General features: G+C 42.1%; 1 protein-coding gene and 2 non-coding genes across 3 annotated transcripts in view; 1 reads left to right on the top strand and 2 right to left on the bottom strand.

Annotated features, from left to right (window-relative positions):
- Window positions 1-6,359, top strand: part of LOC111231562 (gamma-glutamyl hydrolase-like) — a 17,155-nt gene extending 10,796 nt beyond the window's left edge. Inside the window, exons 7-10 of the mRNA XM_022758707.1 lie at window positions 1,647-1,753; window positions 3,327-3,417; window positions 3,571-3,708; window positions 4,239-6,359. Coding sequence (XP_022614428.1) covers window positions 1,647-1,753; window positions 3,327-3,417; window positions 3,571-3,708; window positions 4,239-4,360 — 458 coding nt within the window. The 3' untranslated portion in view covers window positions 4,361-6,359. The remainder of the gene's footprint in view (window positions 1-1,646; window positions 1,754-3,326; window positions 3,418-3,570; window positions 3,709-4,238) is intronic.
- On the bottom strand, window positions 2,328-2,399 carry trnat-ugu. The gene has a single exon. It is a non-coding gene; the product is annotated as a tRNA-Thr (tRNA).
- Window positions 2,960-3,031, bottom strand: trnat-ugu. Its single transcript has one exon. It is a non-coding gene; the product is annotated as a tRNA-Thr (tRNA).
- Window positions 6,360-16,605: the final 10,246 nt, after the last annotated feature.

Below are 16,605 nucleotides of genomic sequence, written 5' to 3'. Positions count from 1 at the left end.
TATATATATATATTTAAATTCTAGTGTAATCCTCCTAGAAAAGCAAAACAAAGTGTAACAGCTCCTCTCGTCCATCTGCCTCAGAGTAACATCAGTCATGCTGCTAAATGTGGAGCAATGTGGGCGTATATATATATATTTAAATTCTAGTGTAATCCTCCTAGAAAAGCAAAACAAAGTGTAACAGCTCCTCTCGTCCATCTGCCTCAGAGTAACATCAGTCATGCTGCTAAATGTGGAGCAATGTGGGCGGATCCTCTGATGCGATGAGAAATCACACTGTTAAGCTTAACAAATAAATGTTAAGTAGGAACAGCATTTTATATCACCGTTAATGTTTGTTTTTTGTTTTATTTTAAATCCGTCCTTCATTGTTATTATTGATTTTAATTCCATATTGAAAAAATAACTTTCATTCACATTTGGTGGAAACAAAATAAAAAACAAACAAAATAAACAAAAAAAGAGAAAAAAGTGAAGAGAAATTTCAGCCATTTAAAATGAAATAAAAGTATCTCATCATAATGTCTCTCTCCTCCCTCACAGTGGGTTGTGCAACTCTGTAAAGGTCGTCACGGCGATGAGTTACATTTACTCATTTATCAGACGCTGTAGACGCCCTGTGGTGACATAAACACAGTTTGAGTAACATCTCATTCAAACAAATGAGGATCTGAGTAAATGAAGCTTTAGATCTGATAAGCACCTTCTTAGAACCAAACTGACACCTTAATCCTTACTGGATCACATTTATTTTCTTCAATTTCTTTATTAATGGTTAACATCTACAAGGTGTGGGTGGGAGTCAAACCCATGACCTTTGGTTTATGAGCCCAGCGCCTTACCACTTGGCCACCACACCTTGATGACAACTAAAAGGGAACAAAAGTGATTCATTTGACTGTCAGTCATCGTCCTGTTTGACCGACTGTGTTTGATCACATCTGACTGATAATCACTGGTCAGTAATTGCCAGTAAAAGTTAATTAGTTATGTTTTGTAATGAGCTTTTGTAAAGAGCCTTAATCTTTGCAGTTGTGATCCCTGATTCTAAAACTATTCTGTAAATGAGATGGTCCTTTTTTTTTCTTTACTAAATTTCTGGCATATCCATTGTAAATGAAATCTTTTGCCCATTAGAAAAATGGTCAACACATAGTTGAGTTTGTCGTTTAATGTTCAACACATAAAGGAGGGGGATTCCTATTATAGGAATCCTTCTAGAAAAACAGCTAAAGAGCAAACTATCCTGGTGATGTCATGTTTTAAAGTGGGATCTGTATTCAGGACACAGCTCCATCACTCATGGTGCTCAGTGTTAGTGGGATGTGGGCGGAGCCCATGCTAATGAGCTCACACTCAGCAGCATACCAATCTGTACAGAGGAGTGACTTTGAGCTCTGTTCAGCTTCTAGGTCACTTACATATTACCTGAAGTTTAAGGAGCCATGTGTGTGAGTCCAATGACAGATTCCAGTTATAATGAACACCGTTAATGATGCTTAATAACAAAGCTCAAGTCTAACTTCCTGTCTTTTGTGCTCTCTCTTCTTCTTCTTCTTCTTCTTCTTCTTCTTCTTCTTCTTCTTCTTCTTCTTCTCTCTACCTCGCTTCTGCCTCGACACAAATCTGTGTCCGTCCTCCAGCGGCCAAGTCCAGCCGTCTGTTCCAGAGTTTTCCCAAGGATCTGCTGCAGTCTCTGGCCGAGGAGAACATCACCTCCAACTTCCACAGCTGGAGTCTGTCCATTCAGGTATTTACCGCTCTTCTTCTCTGTTCCTCACTTTTTTTTTATCTCTGTTTGTTCTGTTCCATTGATTTTAAGTAAAACACGATGATGCAACAAAGCTTCATGGAAAACTAGATTGTTCCTCCCCCACACTGGGCATCTTTAGTCTGATTGGCCAACGCAGCACTGACAGTACTGTGCCCACAGACATCATGTTGTATCCCAGAAAATATTGAAGCAGACTGAGCATAACACATGAATCCCTTAAATCTTATTTGACTTTATCTGCTCTTTTCACATTCACTGTTTAAGGGAAACCAGTAGAGTTTATAGGCACAGCTGGGGCTTGAACCCTTGAGCTTTGGTTTATGAGACCAACACTTTACCAAATGGCCACCACTCCTCCACAAGAGGTAGTAAAAAGGATATCATGTGTAATCTACAGTAATTGAATATCGAGGGCAATACTCAGTGACTGGAGGTGACTGATTATTTCACTCATGGTATGTCTTGCATTATATAAAAAGCATCATATGAATGTTAACACAGCTAAACACTTCATCTTCAATGGAGTGGGTCTTTAATAGATACACTTTAAAGGCATGGATGGGGATCGAACCCATGATCTTTGGTTTACAAGACCAACGCCTTACCACTTGGCCACCACGCCTCTCCCAGAGGAAGTCCCAGGGCTGTGATCTGTCATCTACAGAATCTAAAGGTCATTGCTCAAAGGATCCTAAGTTGAACAAAGTTCAAAGTACACATATTTTTTCTTTGTTCAATGCAAAAGGAGCAAAGCGCTGCAACTACATCAATATCAAATCTTTGAACAAACAGAACTACAGCAGAGTGACAAGCCTTGAACTTGGATGGGGATCAAACCCATGATCTTTGGTTTACAAGACAAACGCCTTACCACTTGGCCACTACGCCTCCACAAGATGGAACAAATGGATGCCATGTGTAATCTACAGTAACTGAATATCAGGGGCATTTCTTACAGGATCCTCAACTTATATTTATACATTCATGTATGATGTCCAAGTGTTTCGCTCAGTTGATATCTGTTAATCTGAACTTTGTTCAATTCAAAAGGAGCAAAGTGATGATTGTCTCTGTGCTCCTTCATGGTGAGTTGAACAACTCTGTAAAGACCTGTCATCATCATGTTGTGCACAGATCTGTTAAGTATTTACCTAGAATACAGATGCCTTAGTTGAGCTTTAAAGGCATGGATGGGGATCGAACCCATGATCTTTGGTTTACAAGACCAACGCCTTACCGCTTGGCCACCACGCCTCCATGAGAAAGAGGAAAGTGTCCAAGTGGTAAGGTGTGTCTCTCACATGTTTTAAATATTCAGAACTTAAACACTTCTGTACAGCACCAGGACTGTTCAGTGGAAAACCCACCTTTATTCCAGATGTTGCCACATAGAGTTTCAAACACGGGTTAAAGTGGGGTTTGACAGGTGGGGGAACCCTAAGGTTCGGTGCAGCGAACAAGGATCAAAGTGCATGTATTTTACCCTTTGTTCAATGCAAAAGGAGCAAAGTGCTCCAACTGTATTAACGTTAAACCTTTGAACCGACAGAACTACAGCCGGAACGCCAAGCTGAAGAGGTTTTACAAGATCCTGTCCACGAACAATGACGGGAAGAAAGAGTTCATCTCCACCATGGAAGGTACGGCTCCTCGTTTGTTTCATTTTAATTTACTGATGTTGATAATTCAGATTGAGATGATGTTGAGAGTTGCTGAAATGATGAAACAGATGAAATGATGACGTACCTGAGGAAGTTGTTGCCTCCTGACCGACTGTTTCTGCTCCTCTTCAGCCAACCGGTATCCATTTTATGCTGTTCAGTGGCATCCAGAGAAAAGCCCCTTCGAGTGGATAGATAAGCCGGGAATGGTCCACTCCACGTCTGCTGTCAGAGCCAGTTACTACACGGCCAGCTTCTTCGTCTCTGAAGGTAACACATGGTTCGCTGTCACTAGCAGAATATCTCCAAAAGTCAAAAAAAATTATCACTTTTTATAGTTATAACTATTGTTTTTTTCCTAATGCATCACAGGGTTTCTTCTCCTCTTGCAAATTTCGATCATTCTTCATATGATGAGCCTGAAAACTATCAGTTTAGTTGTTGTTCTGGAGCTTTCAGTCGCATCACATGATCTTCATTGGCAGATAGGACTGCCATTTTCTTCTGAGTACTCGAAGGATTTCCCGTCCTTGTTGTCTTAAAGTCAATTAAAGCAATTGATTATTTTATTGTGAGTTATTACCAGGTTATATTAGATTTATAGATTAGATATAGATTTATTTGAACTAAACTGCCGTAATGCTTGAATTATGCAGCTGAATTTCAATGACACACCTAAATGTCAACTCTGAGTAATCCTGCAAATGTTGACGGCATTTCATTTATGGGAAAAAATCATCTGTTGTTCACTCCCTCTCTCTCTCTCTCTCTCTCTCTCTCTCTTCCTTTCTCTGCTGCAGCCATGAAGAACCACCACCACTTCTCCAGTCTGGTGGAGGAAGAGCGAGCTCTCATCTACAACTTCTCTCCGGTCTACGCCGGCATCCACGCCGTCTTCGTTCAGAACTACTACTTCGATTGACGGACAGGAAACAGACCTGATCTCAGAACCTCCAGTCGGAAAACATCTTTAAAACCGAACTCCATGGCGTCGTCGTGCACAGCAGCCTCCGACATCAGATCAACAATTAGCAGTTTAGCTTAGCCGATTTGCACAGTTACATTAAAGTGCCAACAGTGCAGCGATAAATAATACAAGATAAATATAGTCTAATATCATAAAAGTACAAAATCAAACAATGTGCCAATGTGTTTCGATGGAAATGAATTTATATTTCAGTTTCAGTGACATCGCTCCTCAGTTCTAAACATAATATCTATAAACTACATTTATTCTGCAGGATTTTTATACATCCATAAGATACAATGATTAAAAGTCAAATATCAGTTTACATACACTTTTTGAATAATAATAAAACAGTTAAGATTTAAAGTCAACAGTATAAAAAGCCCATTTACACACTGCCACATGATTCACATTAATCCTACGTCAACACTCTTTGATTGAATTCACCTTACAGTGTTTTGTTTACATGCAGTCTGACTAACCCGTAGATGAACAGTAAAGTATATTTTTACCTCTCATGTTTATTCTACAAGTACATATGACCAATTATGACAAATTAAATGAAAATTAAATGTAAAATGCTGGTGAATTCGCAGTCGCAGCTTGTGTCTCAGATCAGTAGCTTCACCACTTGCACTAAAATGTACTTTCACGTGTTCAAATGCTTTAAATTATATATTCGACTCGTCTTTGCTTGTCTTGTAACTACAGTGTCTCATGCACCCACTCTGGAGCCAGTGTTTCCCAAATCACTGCCATTTAAATTTGTATTAATGTCAACATGTTTTTAGATGTCGGTTTAGAAATCTTGAGAATCAGAAGAAAGTTAAATGGTGTCACCTCTCATTAGTCGGCACCAGCGTCGCTCTTCAGCCTGAGTGAATAATTCATCTAGAATTTAATACTTTGGACGAATGAGCATCTCTAATTAGATTTACCCAATAATATGCAATTACTAACACGACTTTTGAAAACCAGTGCTGATGTTCGCCGTCTCTCAATTTGAAAACTTATCCGGCCCGTGGCGTCGTCGCATTGCGAGTCTGCGTCAGTGCGACACGAGCACAGAATTTCATGAGATTGCACGTTGCCCTCTGCTTCACTGGGAGCGACCTTTAGCCTCTTCTTAGCTGCTGGAAGTCCAGGAGGTTGAGAAAAAGTGGGAGCCTTTGTGGCATCAGTGCAGCCGAAGCCTGACGGAGAAGCCACTGAAGCCTCGGGCTTAACGTGGATCACCGGGAAACACCGGCTCACCTCGTTTCCCATGTTGCATTTCATCATCAGCGAGAGATTATTGAAGTTCAGAGAGATTATAGCAAAACTGCTGTTTCAATATCAGTGTGGAAAAGATGAATGTTCTGTAGAAACGTTAACACACTTTTCTCCTTCTTATGTATTTCTCTGCACAACATCCTCATGCCTCAGTTTCTAGAAGATAAACAGTGTTTCACTCCTCAACGTGTAACTCAGCTTCTTTTGAAGTTGAACTTTCATTTTCGAACAAAAACAGATATTAATAATAATAATTCATAACTCAGAGTGTTGAGAAACAGTTTGTCTACATGATTGTATTCTTGTGCGTTGTTTTTTTATTCCTCAACAGGAAGTGAAGTATTTTGTATAACGTGTGTCATAGGGGAAAATTTAAGGAATTAAAGTCTTCACACTGACACACATGTATTTTATTTTTTTAATTGTACTCATCCACTTTGTATAAACGAGGATGGAAACCTGAAAACATCACGAGGTTTTCTCACGATGTTCCTGGAGAAAATTGATTGTATGTCTGAAAAGTGAAACCTTGAATGTTTAATGATGTGATATTTATCAGCCACCGTCCTCACACTCCGAAACCAATAAGGCTCGTCGTTTTATATCCTTCTTTTGGTTTGTTTGTTTGTTTGTTTGTTTTTGTTTTTGTTTTGCTTCACATTTAAACGTTTCTTGTGAAAAATGCAGCCAAAGTCAAAATAAATAAATGGATAAATAAAATTCCACTGATTCCGTTTTTTATTTTCATTAAAATGAAGTACTGACTCTTACAGACTGAACACTTCCTCACTCTGAACCATTCATCATTATATTTACCAGTTCAACTCAGTGACTGGGAAACAGGCTGAAGCTACAGCTGCCAATCAGGTGCCACGAAAGCTGTGGATCAACTGTCTCAGAAAACCTCCAGAGCCTGGTTGGCCAGAGGCTCATTGACTGCTAAGCCCCTCCCCCTGGATCGACCAAAATCTAATTACATCAGTTATCACCCGTTTCTCACAATATTCAACTCCAGTGTCCGTCTTCAGGTTAAACCCATAAAACTTATGAACAGAAACACCAGGTCAACAACAGAACACATGACCCAGTAACACATGGGTTCATCTGCCCTCAGCACACCTGTGCAGGTAGCTGCTGCTTCTCTTTAAGGCAGCATTTTGCAGCTGCTCTGATTGAGACCCAGGGGCTGTGGAGGAGAACAGCCTGACCTGACCTGACTAACCTGTTATGTGGTGTGTTCCTCTGGTTAAATATTTTACTGCAGGGGATTCGTGTAGAGTTCTGATTGTGGTTTTCAGGTCTTTGTCACATTAAAGAACTCGTGTCATTGTAAGCAAGTCATGTGACATCTTCATCCAGTCCAATGGGATTAGATGAAAGTTTATTTAGTTTAGGATTTCACCGCAGAGTGATGATAAACACCAGTAGAGTTTGAACCTGAAGCTCCTCAAATCTGGAACAAGCTTCATCTACACAACGGACATATATAAACTTTTAAACAGCATCAGAATTCAAGAAATGAAACTTAAAACTCCAGAGCACAGGGCTTTTAAATTATACATAGGTCAAGATTTAATATCAAATATTAATAAAAGCACAAAATTAAAGCCGGCAGAAGGAAAAGACAGAAGCATGTGGTGTTGATGCAGAACCTTGTGACTCACAGTAAGACGGTGTTGTGTTCAGGGCCCTGGTGTCTACAGCTGCAGTGTTATTGTAGGGATTCAGCAAACATGTACAAAGAGTCTCCACCAGATGGCGCCATGATACCACTGAATGTCCACCCACAGTCAGGCGCGGCGAGGGTGGAGGGTTCACTGTCCAACAGCATGAATGAAACCAGGTCACGTTTTTACTTTCAGTATTATTAGTTCTTATTAGTTTATAAGACTTCTGCTCTTCAGTGAACGTGACTCATTTTTTAGGAGTGGTCAAAGGTCAAAGTTCACTGACCTCATAAAAACACTATTCTGGCCTTCCCCAAATTTACCACAAACATTCACTTGGGCTCGAGGATGAATTTATAGATGGTCAAAGGTCAAAGGTCACTGTGACCTCACGAAACTCACAAATTCAATCAATTATGACACAATTATGGGAAATTTGAAGACGTTCCCTCGAGGCGTCACTCCGGCCCCCGACTGTCGCCACGACGACCGGCTGATGAAGAAGTGTGTGGTTCAATCAAAAGCTCCAGAACGGCTACTAAATGGACACTGTGGTGAGGTTGTTTTTGTTGCTTTAATCCCAGAAGCCTTTGCTGCTGTTACATGAATCTGATTCTTTGGTCAGTTTTACAGTTTCGACACAAACAAAAGAAAAACGGTGAATTATTATTTCTTTCACTGGACATTGAATAAAATATTTATTCAGACATAAACTGCTCTTTGGTCAACACTGATTTATACATGACACACTGATCCCACGGACGGTGCTGTTGGGCTGTTGTGGATCATTTCCTTTTGTCTGATTTGCTGAAGCTTCAAGGATCTTCAGTAAAATAAGTGTATTTTTATTTTTATTTCAAGACGTGTTGAGTGGAGAGAAGAGGACAGGAGGAGGAAGAGGAGAGAGCGGAGTGGATCGGGGGGGGGGGAGAGAATGAACGAGGCGAGAGGGAATCAGGCGCCCAGCCAGCACGGCATTGTGGGACACGCACCAGTTGGATGGGCCATACGGGCCTGATGTGTGTCTGCCCGTGTGGAGGTTAATGGGGCCACGCTCAGTTACAAGCGGGGGCCCCTGGGCCTGTGTGAGCAATGATCCCGAGGCCCCGCACGGGCCCTTGTTTGTGTTGTTACAGTGTGGGGGGCTAATTGATTGTGGGAGGGCAGAAAGCATCAGGGTCAGAACCGCCCCCCAGCGGGATATCTGTTGTTACCTGGGGTAAATATAATATAATATAAGACTTGGATTTGAATACTAAGTAAAGAGCTTATTAAAATATCTAGTCTAACAAGCTGTTTTGGGACTTTTCCCTCCGTTTCTCCTAAACACACGTTTTGCACAAGGTTGAACACAAAAAGATAAATGACCTCACACATCCTGATCTTTTTCTAAGGGTCTGATTAATAAATAAAACTATAAGAAACTTTGAAACAGACAATAAAAAATAAAACAGATCAGAACAATAACCTTTGAAAGTTATTTGTTCGGCCACTTTATGCCTTCACAGAGAGAAGGGGAATGACATGAACCGGGACCTGACATTACATGGTTTAGTTTGCTCCTGTGATCGTGCTGCCTCTACAGCTTCACTCATACCTGACACTGAACAAAAACACAAATGTGACATCATCCCTCCACCTGACAGGTGTGTCACATCAACATGCTGATCGACCACAGGTGTGTCTGCGGCTGGTCACATTAATTAGGTACCGACCTGTGGGTGTGGGCCACAGGTGAGCGTTTCTTCAGGTCAGTATGTCTCACGCAGTGCGACGCGTCTCCTCTGCGCAGACCTGATCAGGTTATTGATCTGCGACGGCTGTGTGAAGCTGCTGCATACGGACAGGAAGTGGAATACGCTGTCGTACGCGCAGATGACTGGGATGTTTTTTAAACTTCCAGCAATCGCGTCCATCACGCCGATCAACACGAGGGCGATGGCGGCAGACGAACGGCGCGGCGACGGGCCTCAGGATCTCGTCACAGTATTTCTTGTATTTTACCTCATGAAGAATGGGAAAGTTCGTACGTGGCAAAAGATTCAGTGTCTGTTTCCTAACGACTCTAAGTCTAATTTGAGGCTGAGCTCTGTGCCCCCCCCCCCCCCCCCCTCTTTTTGCTATTGTATCTATTAAACAGGATTTCACACAAATGTAAATGTACTATGGTATTTGATGAATGACGCTCAGTGTTTTTAATTAAATAGTGAATCAGAGTAAGGACTGCAGCCATTTTCATATTTGTTCCCTGAGACTCATTAATTACACAGAGTTTCCTCTCATCAATTCATGAAATAACTCAATTTCCTCTACATTATTGAGGCACAAGGACACATGGGAGCCAATCAGAATACTTTCAGTTTATTAAATGATTGAGTGTTGTGGGCTGTGATGCTGCTATAAGCGGGGTAATCTTCATCAGACACGCTTTATGAGTAACTACGGAGCTCCACTCAGCCCGAACCGCAAACACGCTTATCGTATCTCCCATCAGCCATCAGTCATCCACACACACACACACACACACACACACACACACACACACACACCTACAACACACACAGAGTAATTCCTATCATCATCATCATCATCATCGTCGCCGTCGTCGTGGTGATCATCATCTTCCTGGCAGCATTTCAACAGCAACATTCATCTTCACGCCTCGTTGACCGAGAGACAGGGATGTAAGGATCATCTGGAGGCGCGCAGGCCTCGTGCACGGGATGCACGACGTGCACAAGCGGACGATCACGCGGACGTACACACTCCACCTCCAGCACTCAGACACCTGCAGCGTGTGGAGCCGTGCCCCCCCCCTGTCATTATCCATTAGCCTGTATTACACACCGTCCACATCATTATACGTCATGGGTCTGTGTCTGGACATGATTGTAATAAAGTGTTAAAGAGCTGCAGCTGCATTCACAACAACAAACAACTTTCATCCATGGAGGGAAAAGTAATTATCCCTCCGCATATCTGATATACTTTTTGTTAAAGACATTGGCACTTATGAGGCGGGTATGTCATAACTGCAACTCGTTTCTATTCAGGAAAAACCTTGGACATTTGTTATCATTCTGTGTGTGTGTGTGTGTGTGTGTGTGTGTGTGTGTGCACGGTAAAAGCCACAGGCGACGTGCTCAGCTTTGTTGCCGCTGCAGAAAAGAAATCAGAAAAAGATGTCAGGAATCAGACGGAGAGGAGCAGGAGAGGAAGTCCTCTGCTGGGTTTTTCCTGGCCATGCCTCAGATGTGCAGAAGGAGTAAACCACACGACTGCAAATTGAAAAACTCCTGATGTTTACTTACACGGTGAAAATGTGTGTGTGTAGACGAACAGGAGGGAATAGATTTTAATCAAGAGGCTGGGATCAGGCAGATCTTTCTAGTTTGACTGTGAAGAAGAAAATCATCTTTTGAGAGTTTTAATATTCACAAAATAGATTATAGATGTTTTAATAGATGTCCAATCAACTGGTTTTGACTTTTTTCCTCCCGTCTGCTTCCCACATAAATCTTGTAAATTCAAGGCAAAACCTTCACTTCACCCCTGAACCGATTGCTTCAGTGTCTCTGCTGCTTTCCTCAACAAACATGCAGTCACACAGGTTTATGCTGTTTGTCCTTTACCTGTTCCTTCTGAAGTTTCCAAAAAAAGCAGGAGTCTTAAACGACTGCATCAAACCCCGAACAGTGAGCGAGCAGCTGCAGCGATTCCTACTGAGTCCACCTCGCCAAGTGCCCTGATTTATGGAGCCCTCATTAATTATTCAGATAGGAGAAGAGGGACCAATAAAGCTTAATTTAAAAGCTGAGCCAGATGATAGGTGAGAAGCAACTCGGTGCTCGACTTCAACAAACTCAGTGAAGAGTTTCTGTGCAGTGACAGAACGAGTGGATCAGCATTCAATGACTTTGACCAGTGAGATAAACAACGTGGCGACGGATTTGCTTTAAATCACTGTTAAAGATTTCCCCAAAGGTTTTATTCTTGTAAGTGGATTTGGTCCCAGTAAGTGTATAAATACAGGAAAACAAGACACACACACACACACACACACACACACGCACACACATATATACACACACCAGGCACCCCGCTCATCCAGGCTCTAAGTCTGGATGAGACGAGATAGTTTGGAAGGTAATTGCAGCTCATCTTGCCGGTGAAGAGAGGTGAAGCATAGGTCGAGTGAAGTAAGTGTGTGTGTGTGTGTGTGTGTGTGTGTGTGGGTGTGTGTGTGTGTGTGTGTGTGTGTTGTGGGGTAGACCGAGAGAGAAAAGCCAGCCTGTAAGAGTCAGTTTAATCTATGAACCAGACTGACACCTGGAGGTAAACCTCACCAACTGGAGAAACCAGAGGAGGGAAGACAGAGTGAGGAGGGTGAGGAAGGAGGAAATCTTAAAGCTTCCCCAGTGTAAAGGTCTGTGTCCATGTGTAGTGTGATTATAGATCAGGTCTAGCTTCTATATTAATACTGTGAAAGTATCAAAGCCTCAGTCCACAGAGAAATGCACACAGCCTGTATTCAGAAACTGAGCCTTAAAACCAGCCGTCAGGACTTCTGGAACTTTGTGATGTCACAACAAAGCAGTCACCAAGCCCCGCCCACCTGGACCCACCATCCAAACCTTGTAGGATTTGGTTTCTCTGAGTGTTTTTACCTGAAATCTGCTTTATTTTTATTGGATCACTCAGAAAACAGTCAGCCAATCAGAAGAGAGGCTCAGAGCCTCCTGTCTTCTGATTGGCTCACCGACCTGTTGTTACTAGAGCTCCAGAGAGAAGCCTGAGAGAGGAGATGTAAAACTACACTGAGATGGTTTTTGGTTCTTAAAACCAAAACTACTGTATTCTACACTGTATACTATATTCTACTGCAAGATGATTGGATAAGAAGCAAACATGGCACCTGAGCAAATACCAAGCACATTTTTTCCTTGCTTAAACACTGTAAACATCACTGTTAATTTAACTCTAAAATGTGCTGAACCACAAGCAGCAGCTCAACACGAATCAACAAAGTAAAAAATATATATATATTTTGTGCTGTGCACTGATTTGGTGAGCAACGCTGCACCTGTGCAACTTTGATTTGATTACACCCATTCAATGCTTCCCGGTCATGGGAAGTTTAATTTGAAAAACTGCAGGAATAAACATTCCCAAAAATGACACTTGGCGAACGGCTGAAAAGCATCACTGGGGTTGATGGTGCGGACTGAAGCCATTTTCATTCAAGTGTTTGGTTGCTTTATGTCCAAAAATTCAAAACCACAGCAGTAAAAAAAAAACAAAAAAAAACAACAACATAATTTGCAGGTTTATGATGTTGATGCTGCAGACTGCAGACCACTGCTCTCAGTGTGAAGAAGGAGATTGGTTATTTCCATTTCCCTCAAGTAACTACGTGTATTCTAAGGTCACGAAGTAAAGTCTGAGGCGCTGTTAGAAAAACCACCAACAGTGAAACACATGGAGGTGGAGGCAGACAGAAGCTTTGCAGTTACTGAGACCGAATACAGAGAGCAGAGATTTATAAGGTTTAAGATTTACATTAGCAGCTGTTTACTTACTGGTCTAGAAGAAACGTTTTGAGTTCAGCATCAAACTTCTTTCCTTTACTCACCAACAGCTGTCTCCAGAGGTGGAAAGAAACCGTCTTGTTTTTTTGTTTCTATTTCTATCACTTCTTTCTTCTACTGAAGTGAGCATGCTAACCAGCTAGCACCGGTCTTAGCCGAACTGTCTCGTCACTTTCCGATACTGAGTCACTGTAGTGTCCCGAAGAAGTAGCTGCTCAGAGGACATATTGTAAACGCGACAAAGGCTGAAGCTCTTAACTAGACAGGAAAATAAACAGCTGCTAATGCTAAAGTTAGCTACATAGCAATAGCAAATCTTACAAATAGCTCTTTTAAAATATGATCAGATGTTCGTCTCAGTTACAATTATGAACAAACTCATTCTACTTTAACCAATAACACACAAGCTGTTGAACTGTTCTCGTCCAAAGTCAATGAACTTAGTTCCTTTCAAAGTTAAAGTCATATATTAACCAATTACAGGCAGGCATGATCCCAAAATCTCTCTGCCCTCTGCAGAGGACGTACGTATTTGACACCACAGCCTTAACGTTAGCTTAGCGGAGGCAATGCAACAAAAAATGGCAGCTCAACAAAATAAGTAGTTTAAGGTTTATGCCACGTTGGTTTATTCACATTTATTTGTGGCCACTTTAAGCCACAGTTACACATTCTTCACCAAATCCTTCCTGATTATACAACACAGGAAATTAACAAAAACAACAACAACAAAAAAACTGGTCAAAAGGTTAAATGAAGTGATGAAAAAAATGTTTTAATAGCAAACGTGACCAGAACTGAACAGAAAGACTAAAGGAGAGAAAAAATAGAGAGAAACTAAGGGTGAAATAAAAATAGAGCTATAGAGGGGGAGTGAGAGAGGAGAGGGATTATTGGTAATTGAAAGATAAAATGGTAATCATCCAGAAGGGGCGAAAGATTAGAGCTCTCCTTTTTCATTTAGGTGGCGGGCACACGGGAGCGACGGAGATGGAGAGGAAAGAGAGAGGGAAGTGGAGCTAAGTGGCGGGAAGGACTGGGAGAAATTGAGCAAGAGAACAAAGAGGAAAGAGAGAAAAAGTGCGAGAGACAACTGGAAGAGCGCGAGAGAAAAAGAGAGATCTGCTCAAATTTCACTTTTCTACCACTCATCCTTCTTCATAATAGAACTGTCAAATCAGCGTGGGGCCGAACGACGAGCTGCTCTCCTGCCTCTCTCATCCATTTATCCCTCCTTTTTCTACTTCTCTTTCTCACTCTTCACCCTCCCTCACACTTTAGTCACTCCGATCCTTTTCCATTTGTTTTTATTATTTTTATTAATAAGTTTTGTGCATCTCTGAGCTCATCTGACATCCGACTCATTTCCCATCGTTCATGTATTCATTTAATTGGAGGAAATGTTGCTTTAAGTTTTACTTTTTCTTCTTCCTTTTGCCACTTCCTCTTAGTTCCTCCACCTCTCCCATTATCACTCCATAGCTAACTTCTTCTTCACCAAAGCTTGAGGTTTTAAGGTCCTTGGTTTCGACAGTTGAACCTTTGTAGCTGTTGAACTGAGCTGCAACACAACACTTACAGTAAACAGTGTTGTCCTCAGGCTCTGTGTGAGTGTTATTTGCTGCTGTGCGCATTTTCATTACAGGTGTGCAATGAATCTTGGGAGATGTTGGGGCCATGAAGGATTCACCTGTTGGAGCCTTTGTTGTCCAGCAGAAGAAAGACGCATTTGAAGGAGCCTTCGAGATGGGACAGTGTGGTCGCTCTGCTGTGACACAGGTTTCAGCCCCTGAATCGACACACGGCTCATAAACTACTCGCCTTCTCTTCCTGTTTTGACTTCCATGTATCACGTAGTAACCTTCCTTCTTCCTGTGTTTTTCTGTCTTCGTCCTCTCCACACAGCGTGCTCCCTCTCTTTAGCGTGCCTACATTTTGCCTAAAACTTGAACACTGACCGCCTGCGTCCTGAACATTTGACCCAGGACACATCTGACTTGCTGCTAGGTCATGATTAGGTTTGGGTATTTATGGTGGTTTGAGTTAAATACATGGACCTTCATTGTCACAGTTACAATAGAAAGTTCACGGTTAAGGTTGTGTCACATTACTTCCTCTTTTGCTCCCATCGTCAGTCTTGTGAATTCCCATCTTGTTTTTTTTGTCCAATATTTCATTTACAGTCTGTTTGTTGTTTATTTATGAACAACAGTTGGACAAACTGTGCATACTAAACTCAGAATACATCCTTTTAGAGTTTTCCCAGAAGCCTCCGTCCATTTTGCACAGATGACTCTCACAGCACCTCCATCATGTTCCTTCACACCGAAGCGCTCAATAAGTTGATGACGAGACTTGATCCAGCTGTTTACACCCTGGAGCCGAGCCTGTGTTAGCTCATGTCCAGAACCCAGACCCGGTAATGAGAAGCTCTCTGTTCAGTGCTTGGACGGTTTTTACAGGACGGGAGTTTGCTGATGCATCGAACACTGGTCATTTGAAGGTTTAACCCACTCAGATGATGAGAGGAAGAGGAGCAGGAGGAGGAGTGAGATCCTCCTGCCTCCTCCTGCTTTTCAATTCCTCTCTCTGTGGGTTTGCGTGGCAAAAACATTATGAAGAATATTCTCTCTGTAGCGAGCTCTCTGCAATAATCCTCGCTGCAGGTTCACTCAGGCAGAGTGATTCCTCTCTCTCTCTCCATTTGTCTTCACTGTGGGCTGACAAAAGAAAAATGCCACAGAGGAATATTCTCAGTTTTTCTCGCCGTCTTCTCTTCTTCTTCTTTCTGCTCTTTTACATATCTCTTCAAGAATCTCTCAGATTAACACTGTTTGTTCGACTCTATGAATTCCATCAATACCAATATCTTTTACAAATTGCTTTCTTGGCGATTGCCTTGAAAGTTCAAAAAATGTAAATGTAAAAATCTCAAAAGGATGAATATGACTCAAGAAACAAAGGAAATCATTGGTAGTTCACCTGCTTGTTATACGTGCAGTTCTCAGTGGAAAACAACACGTCCAACCTCCAACAGCAGAAGACCACGTCAGGTTCCACTTCCTGTCACCGAGAACAGAAACCTGAGACTCCCCAACACGGGAGCAGCTGAAGACCGGTTCTGATGGATCTGGATTTATGCTGAGGCTGACTGTCCGACGACGACGTCACAACAAAATCAGGTTAAAAAAAAACACAGTGACAGTCTGCAGGGAAACAGGAGAACGTGTCGATGCTTCACAGTAAACACGACTCTTCTTCCTGTGGGGGCGTCGCCGGTCTGCTGACTCGCCCACGCGGCGCCACATCGCGTCCAGAGAAAGTTGAACCAGATTCAACTTGTTTCTGCATGACGCAGTTTTTTTTGGGAGGGACCTCCTGTGGTGCCACCCCCACGGTGCAGACGGACCCCCCAGATATGTTTGTTGAGTTGTGTTCACAACATTTCTTCCAAAAAAAAAACAAAAACAACGAGCCAACAGTGTTGTCACAGCTCAACACCAGACTACACATTGAGTATGAACAGCGACAGACAGAAGAGAGAATAATAGAAGCTCAGACGACAGCGGGGGTGAGATCATCGTCAATAACCATCGTTCATTTACAGGTGATCAGCTCAGGTGCTTTAGTGAACATCTGACTGTCTTCACCTTCATTGTTTAAGACGCTGTGA

Source organism: Seriola dumerili, unplaced genomic scaffold (assembly GCF_002260705.1).
Source record: "Seriola dumerili isolate Sdu_G_001 unplaced genomic scaffold, Sdu_1.0 BDQW01000306.1, whole genome shotgun sequence".
NCBI lineage: Eukaryota > Metazoa > Chordata > Actinopteri > Carangiformes > Carangidae > Seriola > Seriola dumerili.
The sequence above is the reverse complement of the archived record's forward strand: the minus strand, read 5'-3'. Positions and strand labels throughout refer to the sequence as shown.